We start from the raw sequence: 13,498 nt of genomic DNA on the forward strand, positions 1-13,498 counted from the left end.
CTTGCCCAAGCTTGCCTGAAGTTGAAACAACATTACAATCCAAGCAGTAACATAGCTGTTAAACACTCTTTTTAACAGCTATGTTACTGCTTTGATTGTAATGTTGTTTCAACTTCGGTTAGCAACTGTGGTGGGATCTCCGCTTTGGTGCAAGAGAAAAGCAGGATACAAATGTCTGAAACAAAGGCCTGTCTCCTTCTGTACGTCTCTATGGATCAACTAAGTGTGTCAAGCAGCCATGTTGACTCGCCCACCACTTAGGGTCACCCATCTGGCATGAACCAGAGGCTTGGCCTTTTCCATCATGGACCCTGCTCTGTGGAATGGACTCTCTGAACAGGTATGGGGAGGCCCTCCTTGGGGATCATCAGGAGGTACTACAAGCCTTGCTTGTTAGTCAGGGCTTTTGAGGGGAATTGAATGGCAAACATCTTTTTGGGGGGGGGGGGAGGAGATTTGGGGTTATTCTATTTTTTTAATTTTAACTGAAAATATTTTTAATTATTGTAAGTTGCCTTGATCCAAGAGGAAAGGCATATTAAAATGTTTAAATAAGCAAATAAGCTTTCATCTGAACACAGCTTCAGACAAAAAAGCTAAGACATTTTCATGCTTCCTTTGTTTGTACTTTTAGTGACAATTGTTTCTCCTACCTGTGGAACAATATTCTTCACCTTCTTTCTTCCAAACGACAATATCCATTACAAGAAAATGAATTGCACTCCAGGAAGAAACACCATGGAATGGTGCAAACAGCCTGGTGGCATGTATTTGTCACACAACAGGCCCATCACCTGTAGCATCCAAGAGATCAAGCCCAGCATCTTCACGATTTTTCCCTCCACAGATAGAATTAAGGTGGCCAGAAGTGAAGTTAATTAGAATATCACCTTGTCACACACTTCCAGATGCCATGGATCAAGCTTTCAAGTGCCTGTTCCAAGGATCCCATTTGTATGGACTCACCCCACATCCGTAGCTTCAAAAGGAAGGTTAGTGACAACTTACAGAAAAGTACAGAAAAATAGAGAGAGGAATTCTGGGATTCTACCACATGACTTCTCAAAAGGTCACCCCTCCAAGAGTAAGGCAGCGACTCTTATAATCCTTAAAAGAAGCACCTAATGCTAATTGCACTGGCTGATCTGAACATATTATATAATATGGACAAGTATGTAAATGGGGTAAGCAAAACCAGGTCTTACCGCTCACAATGCTGGCACTGGATTAATAAGTCATCCTCCACATACTTCACATGGCAAATGGGGCAGGTGACAAGACTAGCACAAGGCGCACAGTGGGTGTAATTGTTCTGCCATTCACAGTGGAAACCAGGTGATACTGCCCCACATTGCACACAGCACACACACCTGTCAGAGAGGGAGAGGGAATCAATGCTTGCCCTGTGACCCAACCCATCATCCTACCTCAAACCAGGGAGATGGCTTAAACTGGGAACAGCAGCTCAGCCCCTTCGTTTGGGGCTATGTATATTACATGCAGCAGCTTCACGCATGTGCAAAATCTGTGTTTTTATAGAAAGGTTCTACTTAACTCAAACTTAGATAATCGTTTGCTTTAAAAAAAACTTATGTTTTTCACTAAAACACAGTACTGAACTTCTCTTGGTATCTTGTATTGCATTAAGTTACAGCATAAAGACTCTCAACGTACCTAGAAAACATTGCTAAATTGGAGGGGGTTGGAGGGGATTGGAGGGGCAAGAGAGAACTGCCCTGGTCTCATGTAGGAAAGGAAATTAACAAATAAAAAGGGGGCAATATTTAAACAAGCAATAGTCCCACAGGACTAGCAGAAGGTGGAATCCTATCCTCTCCCCACCCACTCACTGGTCACCCACCTGCCAGGCCACTCACTCATAGGCCAGCCTGCCCGCCTGCAGTGCTGCTGCCACGAATTGCCTGCCTCACATGGTGGCACTGGCAGCAGCTCCTGCTCCTCTTGATTGGCTCATGTGGCCATGGTGACTCCTGATCTTCTGCCAACTACCTAGCTTATATGGCAGCAGTGAGGAAGGCAGCCTTTGGAAGCCAGTATCTCCACCAGATAGCTGGAGGAGGCTCCCAGCCCCCTGGGGAAGGACAAGGGAGGTTGCTTCATGCATTTCACCTCTCACCAGAGAAAACTGCTGTTGTGGTGAGGAGGAGCATTGCCTAAAATGGTTGCGATTTTCTCCACCATGGTAATTTAGTAAAAACTTTCAATGTAATGTTTCCCCCTCTCATTTGGTGGGATTTTGATACAAACCTAGAGGCTGACCCAGATTTGTCAAACATCAAGGTGGGAGCCATCTGCCAACCACAGCCCCACTGGGCAAGTGTCTTGCCTACATTCCTGAAACATGGGGCAGTTGCCACATTGGGGAACAGTGTTCAGAAAAGCTGCATGTGGGATTGTCAAAGAGCCACATGTGGCTCCCAAGTCACTGAGTATCATTGCAATAGGAGGCTTCTACATGTGAAGTTTCTCCGCATTTTCCCTACCCTAGTAGTACCCTGCAGTGGCCACTTCCCTACCCTGCCACTGGGGGGCTTTTTTTAAACTTGGCAATTGACATATTGTTATAATGCTATAACAATATGTTAATTGCCAAGTTTTTTTTTTAAAAAAAGCCCCTCAGTGGCAGGGTTCTTTAAGTCCCCAGCTTTCATTTAAAGTTGAAGTCTGTAGCCCTTTTCATAAGGGAAAAGGCATACTGCAGCAACGAAAAGGGCTAGAAAGCTGTGAATGCAGAGAACCTGACAGACTGAACATTATAATGGTGTAAAGAAAACGGCTGCTGCAGGGGAGTGGACAGGGAAAACGGCACCAACAAGGACAAACTGGAAAGATTCCCATTCTTATGGATGTCACCCTGATGTTGCTGCTACCTTTCCCAAAGCATTGCAGTAAAGATTGCAGGAAAAGTGAGAACCCAGGAAGTGCCTGGAAGCATCAAAATGCTGTAGGGAAGTAGGAGGAAAGCTTACTTTCCAATTATCATCCCCACTGAGGCAAACAGCCTATAACAAAATGACTCCAATCTCTGGAATACTCTCCCCCAGGAATTATGCCTTCCAATGCCAGCTAATGCCAAAGCCCTTTTTTAATTAGATTCTTATCCTGGTTTCAGATTTAGTATTAACACTTATTACTATAATGATAATTTTTACTAAAATTAAAACATCCACTTTGTCTTATTGTAAACTGCTCTGGACGGTGGATTTTATGTAGAATGGTTGCATAGGACTCTAAATAAATAAATGGGAAATTAAATAGAATTCCATCACAGACAGAATAGTTGATTAAGTTTTAATCCATTGCAACAATGGAGAAATTAAGTTTTCCACAGATTTGTGATTCGTATCTCATGAGTATTGTGGGTCTGTTTAAAATAACAACAACAGAAGCAAATTTTGAGTCCTCATAACAGTGGAGAAAGACTGGGAAACATGTGGGCAGCACGTCTAGCAAAACAGATTATACAAGTCCACACATAGGGGCAGAATTCTAGCAGGAGCTCCTTTGAATATTAGGCCACACACCCCTGATGTAGCCAATCCTCCAAGAGCTTACAAGGCTCTTTTTTGTAAGCTCTTGGAGGTTTGGCTACATTATGGGGGTGTGGCCTAATATGCAAAGGAGCTCCTGCTAGAATTTCACCCCTGCCAGCACATATATGTAAAACGGTGTACTTGACATAGGCTAGAGAAGTTATTTAACTGATTTATAACCCATTTTCAGTCACAAGGTCCTCTAAATTGTTTGCATAATTTTAAAACACGGGAGTAATTTTTCTCACCCATACTCCAAATCTTACAATACATTACTCTCTGCTATTTTGCCTCAGATGTCATTCCATTATTGACCTTGGAACAGCAGTCGCTGAGTGGCATGCACTCTAGCCTGCTCTTCCAGGATCAGAAATCATTAGCATCCCTGTAACCAAGGAGGAAGGAGCTAGGTGCTGCTATGCCTCAGATATTTTCTATCATGCTTTCCTAGCAAGGCAATTCCAATTTTCTTCAGTGTACAAAAGTATACAGACTCCTGTCCTTAAAACCCTTCCATCAAAACCCTCATTTCTCACCATTTACACTTCCAGCCGCCCTTGGGCACGGTGTTAAGGGGAGGATCCAGGCAATATGTATGGTAGCTGATGTCACAGTCATCGCACAGCAACAGACGAGATGGGTCAGATGCTTTGCCACATACTTCACACACGATGCATTCTACACAACGCCAGCCCTTGAGCAGCATCACCTTGGTAATCTTTAAGAAGGAAGGAACAAAAATAGAGCCCTATGTGCTACAGCAGAAGAACTGAGGAGGGGGTGCTACTTGGCAAGGTAGTATGCATGTAAGAGGGACAGAGTCTATACAGGTCCCACTAAACATAGAGGCACCCCACCTGGCCTGACAAAATGACTTACAGTCCTACCATAATTAAACACACACAGAGTGTTGAATAATTTAGTTTCGATTTCAAGGAAGCAGGGGCCCAGTGGAGTTTTCATGTGGTAGTTGAATCCAGTACAACCACTTTTTTTAACCTATGTGATATATCCCTCAGACTGCCTTTTTTTTTAAACCTAGGCTCCTTGTTCCTGCACCCCAAACCTCTTGCTAGGTAAAAATAAAAACACTTCAAGATGGATTGTGATTTTTCAAACTCTACTAACATTAAGTTCACTGAAACACTTTTAGGCTAAAGTTACCTAAATATGGGCTGTCTCACTGCAGCATCTGATACGGTTCCTGGGGATGTGGTAGAGGTCTTGAGACACTGCCTGACTGCTGTGGTTAAATGGCTGAGAGTGAATTAATGGAAACTGAAGCCTAACAAGATGGAGATAATGCTGGCTGGGAAGACTAAGGTCTTGAAGGACACTGTTTCCCACTTCTGATGGGCTTCAGCTAACCCTGGACCCAGCATTACTACTGGAGAAACCAATTAATACAGCAAAAAAATACTTTCTTCCAACTTAGATCCAAGTGGGCATCCATGCTGGTCTGAAGCAGAAGAACAAATTTTGAGACCAGTGGCACCTTTAAGACCAACAAACATTTTATTCAAGGTATGAGCTGTTGTGTGCAAGCAAACCTCCTGCACATAAAAGCACACTTCCTGCACACACAATGGTCTGGTTTTAAAGGTGCCGGCAGTCTCAAAATTTGTTCTTTCAACTTCGTTTAAGCTGGAAGATGGCCCCCTGACTTAGATGACTTAGCTGATCTGGCCAGTTCAATCCACATCAAGACTAGACTACTGTAACGCACTCTATATAGGTTTCTCCTCAAAGTAAACTCAAAAACTCCAGTTAGTGTAGCATGTTGCAGCTCAATTATTATTAGGAGTTAGGTGGAGTAAGCATATTACAACCACTCTGGAGTCACTGCATTGGCTGATCATTAGTTATCAGATTCAGTGCAAGGTAGTGGTCCTCATATACAAAGCCCTTTATAGCCTGATACCTTCATAGTCATAGGACTGCCTCTCTTCATGCTCTGCCATGACAACTTTACTCATCTGAACAAGGCCTTCTGCAGGTTCTACCTTGAAAATGGGCAAGATCAACAATTGCTTATACACATGTGTTCTCTGTAGTGGCCTCTTCCCTATGGAATGGATTACCTGAGGTCAGGAAAGCTCCCACACTTTTGGCTTCTGACAAACTATGTAAAACAGAGGGCATTTTAATAAAAGAAATAGGCTGTATAATCACAGACTGATTCAGGAAGAAGTTGCAATAGATAGAATGGGGCTGTGGACTTTTATTACCTGTTGCTGTATGTTTTTATCTTGCTCTCACTGCATTATATTTCTATTTATGCAGTACCATTTCTTGCATTGTTTAACATGACACATTGAATATTTTTACCTTGTTTCAGATTTCTGCAATCCTAATCCTTTTAACAGTGTTTATAAAATGTCACCTCATGCTTTTGACTGTACGGACTTACATTATGTAATCCACCTTGAGTCTCAGTGAGAAAGGCAGATAATAAACAACACAAATTAAATTGTTTGCAGATATGGCATGTCACAGCTCTTACCTTGCTATTGACACAGTACGGATGGTAACACTGAGAGCACTGAGAACATGCAAGGAGATGTCCCTCAGCACCGCGGCCAAAGCTACCACAGACGACACACATGTCCTGTCAAAGGAGAAAGAGAAGCATTGCAAAACACCTGGCAAAGTGGAGGTGAAGAAAAAGAATCCTGTCCATTCTGTATTATTTATTACACTGATATTCTGTCCACTCTGCATTTTACAACAAAAAGTCAGAGCTGCCAACCAATAAAATATTTTAACATGCTCTAGTGGATGTTATATTTGGTGGAAAGTTCATATTTGATGGAAAGAAACGGATGTTATATTTGGTGGAAAGTTCATATTTGATGGAAACTGCCTTTCTAGACTCTTGAACAGGACAGTATGAGAATATCTGCAATAATAACATCAGAACTTGTAGACAGAAGGAAAGGCCATCCCAGGCATCAATACAAAGCAAAAAATAAAATAAAATAGCAGTTTACAATGCATTTGTACATATACACGTCAAAATGGTTTTACAAATAAGCAAGCTCAAAGCTCACCAATACCGAGGGAGGAATCCAGGTTTGAAAGATGTGCCAACATTGTCAGCTACAGCAGCTGCATTAGAAACAGCCATATTTTCACCCAAAGAAGGAAACTGCTACCAAATGTTTTAACAGCTTAATTCAGGGAAAGGCATACAATGCCCATTCTACATGGTAGGACAGGGGCTTCTCATCAACCCCAATGAGACAGAGACAAAATTATAACCCACAGTTTGACCAATTCATTGGTGTAATTAAAAATTATCAATTGGAGCTTGCCACCCTAATACCCACTTGCATCAGCACAAACTTGTCGGTGTTGGAGAAGAGCACCACTGTGTTTTGCATGGTGTCGTCGTCATCCTCATCTTCCTCTTTACTTGGGGAGCTGTCAATGTCAGCAAGCTTAGGGATGGAAGGGGAAGCAAAGGAACAAAGTAAGCCACCTATTCTACCATTTCAGAAACATCTGATTCATCAACCAGCTAATCATGCACCCTTACTACAAGGCAGGACCATTACTAGGTGGGGGCCATGGGGAGCCACCCCCTCCCAAATCTGCCAGACACATCCTCACCTGGTCCCACAACCACACTATCCTCTTGTTTATGCTTCATAAATTAAGTTAGATTCCCCTAGCACCCCCTCCAGAAAAAAAAAATCTTAGAGATGGGCCTGTAACAAGGGCCAGCTTTCATCAATCATATGACTCATACCTATTCTTCAAGCCCTCTCCCAATATACTGCATATTCTAGTTCTTGGTATACACTCCAGAATGGACAAGGCTCCTGCTCTTTTAAGAGCACTGACAGAGATAAGCACTTCTTCTTAGTATTATAACAGCCACAACAACTACAGCAGATGAACAACAAGCTGCTTTGGAGCACTTGAGGAGAAAAGCCTCATCACAGGTTGAATGGAGATCCACCTTGGGTACCCAGAAACTCAGGAGAAAAGCAGGTATATAATTTCTCTAAATAAATAAAGCAAATCTACAAGGGTGGGGGGATTTTAACAAAGCTGAAAGAAGTAGGGCCTGCCCCAACAGCCCCCCCCCCCCCAACAACATCAGTTAAAGGACGGAGCTAAATTACACTAATGGGGGGGAAAGGTGTCAGTACACAAAACTTGTTTTCATTTTTCTAGACCCAAGCTACACAAACCTAGATGGACATACTCTAGTCAGTCTCATGTTTTCAGCAAATTGCAGCTTCTCTTTCCCTGGAAACCTCTAACTGCCACCCTGCCAAAATATTCTCCTGCCTACCAAAACTGTCCTTACCGCCAATGTCTCAATTGAAGAAGTGGTGGATTTCAACCGTGAGCGGCCCCGCCCCCGTCCGCCATGAGACCCTCCCCGAGGCCTTCTCCTCCCGGGAAAACTGCTGCTGCGACCCTATGGTCAGAGTAAAGAGAAAATATATCGTGGGGATGTGCGCACGTTCTCCATTTCATTGTCTTCCCTCCAGTACTCCCACTACTGATAACAGGGTAGGGGTTATTTGGCATGGAAAAGCATTTGTTGTCAAGCAGCAGCAAGAATCAACTAGTCAAAAGCATCAGGTTACCTGTTTGACACGGGAGCGGGCTGGGGAACTGCGTCGACGTCCCTTTTCACCCTCGCCTTTTACATCGAAAAGTAAGGAGTCATCCATCTCTCCCAGAGCCAAGGAGGCTCCATCGTCCTTTTGCAGGCTGACATCGGTGGAGGTCAAGCCGGCCATTTCCATGGAGAATGAGCCCCCACCTTCGTGATATGGTGAAGCAAATGGAAGCTCTGAGCCTGGAAAGCTGCTGGCGCTGGCATCACCTTGGCTCAGGTTTGAGATCTCATTAACAATATCTGACTTAACCAAGGGGTGGGGCCTCAAGGGTGGTGGGGCTGGTCCCGCCTCTTCTCCCCCTGCCCTTCCCTCAAGTGGATTGGCAGTGTTGTAGCCCTCCAATGGGGTGGATGTGCTGCCCAGCAATTCTGCCTCCACTGGTGAGGGAGAGCCCTTAGATTCACCAGCAAAGCTGAGGGAAATTTCGTTGGGCTCCGTCCCTGCAATGGCATGTCCTTCTTCTGGTGCCTCCTCCTCACTCAGCTGTGGGGAGAATCTTCCCTCAAGATCCATCTTCGGAGCTGCTGCCTCCTCTTCTTCCTCTTCTTGGCCAGCCCCTGTATCCATGGGCTCCTCACTGGCCTCTCCATCAGCAGCTTCAGGGGAATCAGCTTTGAAAGAGGCAGGCTGAGGGCTTGTGGGGGATGCTGCCTCAGCTACCTGTGTAGATGGTGCTGTCTCAATATGGCTCTCTGGGGGTTCCTGCTCTACAGGCAGCAACTCAAAGGCAGGATGCCCTTTGGCACCTAGTGTTGACTCCTCAGGATGGGCAGGTGAGACAGGATCTGAGGAGAAGACAGAGAGCAGAAGATAGGTTTCAAGAGAAGGGAACTATTCCCAGGCATGTGGAAAGGGTAGAGCATGAGGATCACCGACAAGCCATCATGGTGTAGCTGTTAACAGAGTCGGATCTAGGAAAAACAGATTCAAATCCCACTGCTGCTATGGAAGTCTGTTGGGTGACCTTGGGCCAGTTACACCTTCTCAGCCCAATCTACCTCATAGGGTGGTTGCTGGGAGGATAAAACGGAAGAGGCCAGAAATGATGCTGATGGATCATTTCCACAATTAATTCAATGGGGTAACTATAAGCAACATAATGAAGGCTATGAGTGCAGCTCTAACCCCACTGCTGACTTTGCCAACATGTTAAATTACTACTTTTTATTGAGGCCTAGTCTAGACAGGCAGCAGAATGAGGTAGCCGAGCGCTGAGGTGATAGAATGAACTGTACCATTTCAGACTGTAAGGGAGGGATTACATTATTCAAGTTCCCTATCATTTCCTATAAGTGAGAAGCTTACATAGAATACCCGTCTTTCTGGTGTGCTAATTTTTTAAAAATGCTCAGAGCGTTTACAATGGGAACATCAAAATCATGATCCCTCCCCCCTGGCTGAGGCGCAAAATGGTACAGCCTGTTCCACTTCTCATTCTCCTGCCTGGATAGACCAAGCTGGATCTAAAAGTGGAAAGGAGAAGAAAGGATGCTTTCAGAGAAAATAAAAGCTATGGAGCTGCACTCTGTTGCTGCAGAGCAAGGCAGGACCTCAACTTGAGTGAGGGGGAGGGGAGGGGAGGGAAGAAGGAAAATAGTGGCTCTTCCCACCAGAAGGGATGAACATCTTTTACTTTGACAGACATTACCCAGCTTGCAGAACAAGTGGGAGGAATCACCCAATCAAGATACCCTCCACTTTCAAGAAAGAAGGAACACTTCCTCTCCAACATATGGGCCCCACCACTTTTAAATGCCACCTACCCCACATGCAGGACACTGGAAGCCCTTTTATGTGCAAACACAACTTGCTGATGTGTTCAGCATCTTCCTGCTAGCACAACTCCTGCTGATCAGGAAAGAACTTGAAAAATATGACATCCTCCAAATACCAGTGAAGAGCCCCGTGGCACAGAGTGTTAAAGATGCAGTACTGCAGTCCTAAGCTCTGCTCACGACCTGAGTTCGATCCCCGGCAGAAGCTGGGTTTTCAGGTAGCTGGCTTGAGGTTGACTCAGCCTTCCATCCTTCCGAGGTAGGTAAAATGAGTACCCAGCTTGCTGGGAGGAAAGTGTAGATGACTGGGGAAGGCAATGGCAAACCACCCCGTAAAAATTCTGCCGTGAAAACGTTGTGAAAGCAATGTCACCCCAGAGTCGGAAATGACTGGTGCTTGCACAGGGGACCTTTCCTTTTCCTTCCCAAATACCTGTACTAGTAAACGTTTTACCACAGCCAACAAGGAGAGTAATTCTCATCTAAACTAGATGCCACTGGGAATTTCTTTTTAAACCTACCTTTCCTTGTAAATGAGTTCACAGCAGCACATGTGAAATCCTTGCTGGGGGGGAGAGAAAAGCAACAGAGGAACAACCTCTATGCAATGCTTGGAATTCCTCAAAGGAGTTTGGGCTGGTGATGGTTGAAAACCAAATACTGTGCTAACTATAGTCTGACCTAGCAAAGCGTTTCTTACATGCTTAACCATTCCAAGCAATCAGGGGTTTTGTTTTGTTTTTTACCCAGGAAATCATGGAGAAAAACTGGTTTACCCATTTAAAGCTTTCTACAGTCACCAAACTCCTGTTGAGTCTTCTCTTCAATGAACTGCACTGCCCTGAAGTCTCTCTCTCCCCTCCCCACGGCCTTTTTTTAATTTTTAGTTTCATCAAAAGGGAAATGGGGTCCCATCAAAAGGGAAATCTGGCCCCCAAGAGACTTGGCTTGAAAATGAAAGCACTAAGCATAATCATTACTGGGGTTTCTATTTCCCCCAACAAATACTGAAAAAATGTTCCCATGTTTAAATAGATGGCTCAGAACCTATTATCTCCATTTTATTGAAAGGTGGAACAAACAGTGAAAAAAAATTCTCATAATTTATATCTATAGACATTTTTTGACTTTGAGGTTTTACACCACTTTTGAAATTGGGGGTCACAATGACCCCCAGGGAAACCAGTCTTTACAACCTGAATTGTTGGGTATATAGTAGGAGCTTGTAAAAGTCTTGTGTTTGTGCTCTGTCAAAGTTCCCCTCATGCCAATAGCTCAAATTGAACTGTACTGCAGTTTTGGAAATGGGTCATTCTATCCCCCAGCAAGATAAACCTGGACATGTTTGAAGGCATCCTCTGAACCTCACATTTTCCAGACTTGAAGGAGCCATGGAGCTCAGAACTCTAGATGACTCCTGGTCACTCGTTTTCTGAGCTAACTGCGTCCCCTGGTCCTTCAAATTTTGCAAGCCTCAGAGTAATCTTCTCAACTTTATATATCCAGGGTGGGGGAAGTACTTCAGATGACCCCAGCCACCTGTCCACTGAACTGACCTTTGCACTGAACTGTTCACCTGTGACCCCTGGCCACCTGTTTTCTGAGCTAATTGCTTCCCTTTGTCCTTATTTGTTGTTCCACTATTATCACATTAAGTTTCAATGTTGTAACTGTTAAAATTATTATTTTCTTAAAAATAAACAGTTTTATAGATTCCCAACTGTGTCTTCTACTTGAATACTGCATTTCTGAAGGAAGTTATTCTTGAGGCCTGATTTTTTTTCTTAGTAGCTAATGCCATGACTGAGAGAGCTGTCAGGTTTCCATTGCTTTTTAGTGTAATGTGGGGTCATGTTTGAACCCTATGCCAAAGTAGTATAGCTGGATTTTTTCCAGATTTTTGTATAATTTATTTAGGTTTTGGTTTGCCTTGTTGCCACCAATTGACAATGCCTTTGATATGGCCTGCTGACTCACCTGGTGGTACCGGAGGAGGGGGTGCTGGCAAGGGGGCATTTTCTGGCTCTACTGTTGTCTCCACTTCCATTTGCTCCTGCCCTGCAGGGGCCTCTGGATCCACGCTGGACATCTCTAAAGGCTTCTCTGCATCTGCTATAGAAAAGCAGGGCAGCTCATTAAAAAGGAAAAACACATTAACCCACTCTAGAGTTCAAGGGCCCCCAACCTTATTAAGCTTATGGGCACTTCTGGAATTCTGATAACATAGGGGGCCACCACCAAATGGCTGAAACAGTGGGTGCCTCCAACCACCAAATAGCTGCCTTCAAGTCTAAAAACACTGACAAAATGTTGTGGGGTTCCAAGCCACAATGGAGGCAGCTGTGTCAGAATGGGTACTTCCTGCAGACACAAAGGTGATGCCTCCTGGGCTCTTCTGGACCACTTCCTACAGTGTGGTGGAGGAAAGCCAGGATTGGTTCTTTGCTTTGTGAAGAAAATAGGCACCCCACTCACAAGTACAAGGGAATCACCCACTCAGGACAATATCCACAGCACATTTCCATGCCTGCCCCTCCCTCAGAAGAAGAGAAACCAGAGGGTGCCAAAATCCCCAATCTTTTGCTTTGCCTTTTGTTTATTCACTCCTAACCCTGCTCTCACATGGATAGGGCTTGCAACATTTACACAAGAGACAAACGAGGAAAAATAGTGAATAAAGCTCATCTGTACTACAGTACACAATTTGTTTAGGTTCAGTACTACAGCCTCACTTCTGCCTGACTACTTCTGAAAAAGCAACAGGAATCAGCAACAGAAGTACAGAGAAGCATCAGTTCTTAGCAGATTAAAAGAGATTATGGGAAGTGTATGCAGGTGATCATTTCCTTCTTTGAATTCCTAATGCCTGCCATGTATTGGGACATACTTTCTAATGAAAAGTCATGGGGCAGAGGGAAGAGAAGAGGGGGGAAAAGAGAAAGAGGGCAACTCACCAATGGATTTTTCATCACATTCCAATGGGACCGCCTCTTCTTGGTGCAAGCCAACAGGGCCATTGCTGCTTTCTGTTTGCCCCGGACTGGCCACATGAGCTTCTTGCAGTGGCTGGGAAGATGCCGGTGTGTCTGCTACAGGGTACGTATTCTTTAGAAGACTGTTTGGTGGGGGAACATTTCTGAGAAGGTAAAGAAAGAGAAATGAAAACCCATTTGAGACACACAGCATAAAAATCTACAAGCTGTCTGTTAGTACTTTTGAGAGTTCCAAGCACTTTGCACATGCTATACGAACAGTTTTGTAACCAGTTTTGGAAGTACTACAGCAGAGAAAACAAGCCCTAACTAACAAGAAACTGCAAGACTTCAGAACATCAATTTGTATCTGTAATTTAATGTAATGTTTTATACACATACACACAGGGGTGGAATTCTAGCAGGAGCTCCTTTGCATATTAGGCCACACACCCCTGATGTAGCCAATCCTCCAAGAGCTTACAAAAAAGAGCTTTGAGCTCTTAGAGGATTGGCTACATCAGGGATGTGTGGCCTAATATGCAAAGAAGTTCCTG

At 44.2% G+C, this 13,498-nt stretch overlaps 1 protein-coding gene across 3 annotated transcripts in view; it reads right to left on the reverse strand.

Moving 5' to 3' along the window:
• The window catches only part of KMT2D (lysine methyltransferase 2D), a 120,946-nt gene that overhangs the window by 79,507 nt on the left and 27,941 nt on the right, over window positions 1-13,498 (reverse strand). Inside the window, exons 10-17 of one of the 3 annotated variants that reach the window (XM_060252584.1) lie at window positions 12,924-13,105; window positions 11,947-12,078; window positions 8,159-8,979; window positions 7,873-7,986; window positions 6,884-6,994; window positions 6,058-6,162; window positions 4,091-4,272; window positions 1,206-1,370 (exon numbers count right to left, since the gene is read on the reverse strand). In XM_060252584.1, the coding sequence (XP_060108567.1) occupies window positions 1,206-1,370; window positions 4,091-4,272; window positions 6,058-6,162; window positions 6,884-6,994; window positions 7,873-7,986; window positions 8,159-8,979; window positions 11,947-12,078; window positions 12,924-13,105 (1,812 nt within the window). Of the gene's footprint in view, window positions 1-1,205; window positions 1,371-4,090; window positions 4,273-6,057; window positions 6,163-6,883; window positions 6,995-7,872; window positions 7,987-8,158; window positions 8,980-11,946; window positions 12,079-12,923; window positions 13,106-13,498 lie in introns of those variants that run through there. The other 2 variants (XM_060252585.1, XM_060252586.1) reach the window with 2 other exon arrangements.

Source organism: Heteronotia binoei, chromosome 13 (assembly GCF_032191835.1).
Source record: "Heteronotia binoei isolate CCM8104 ecotype False Entrance Well chromosome 13, APGP_CSIRO_Hbin_v1, whole genome shotgun sequence".
Classification (NCBI taxonomy): Eukaryota; Metazoa; Chordata; class Lepidosauria; order Squamata; family Gekkonidae; genus Heteronotia; species Heteronotia binoei.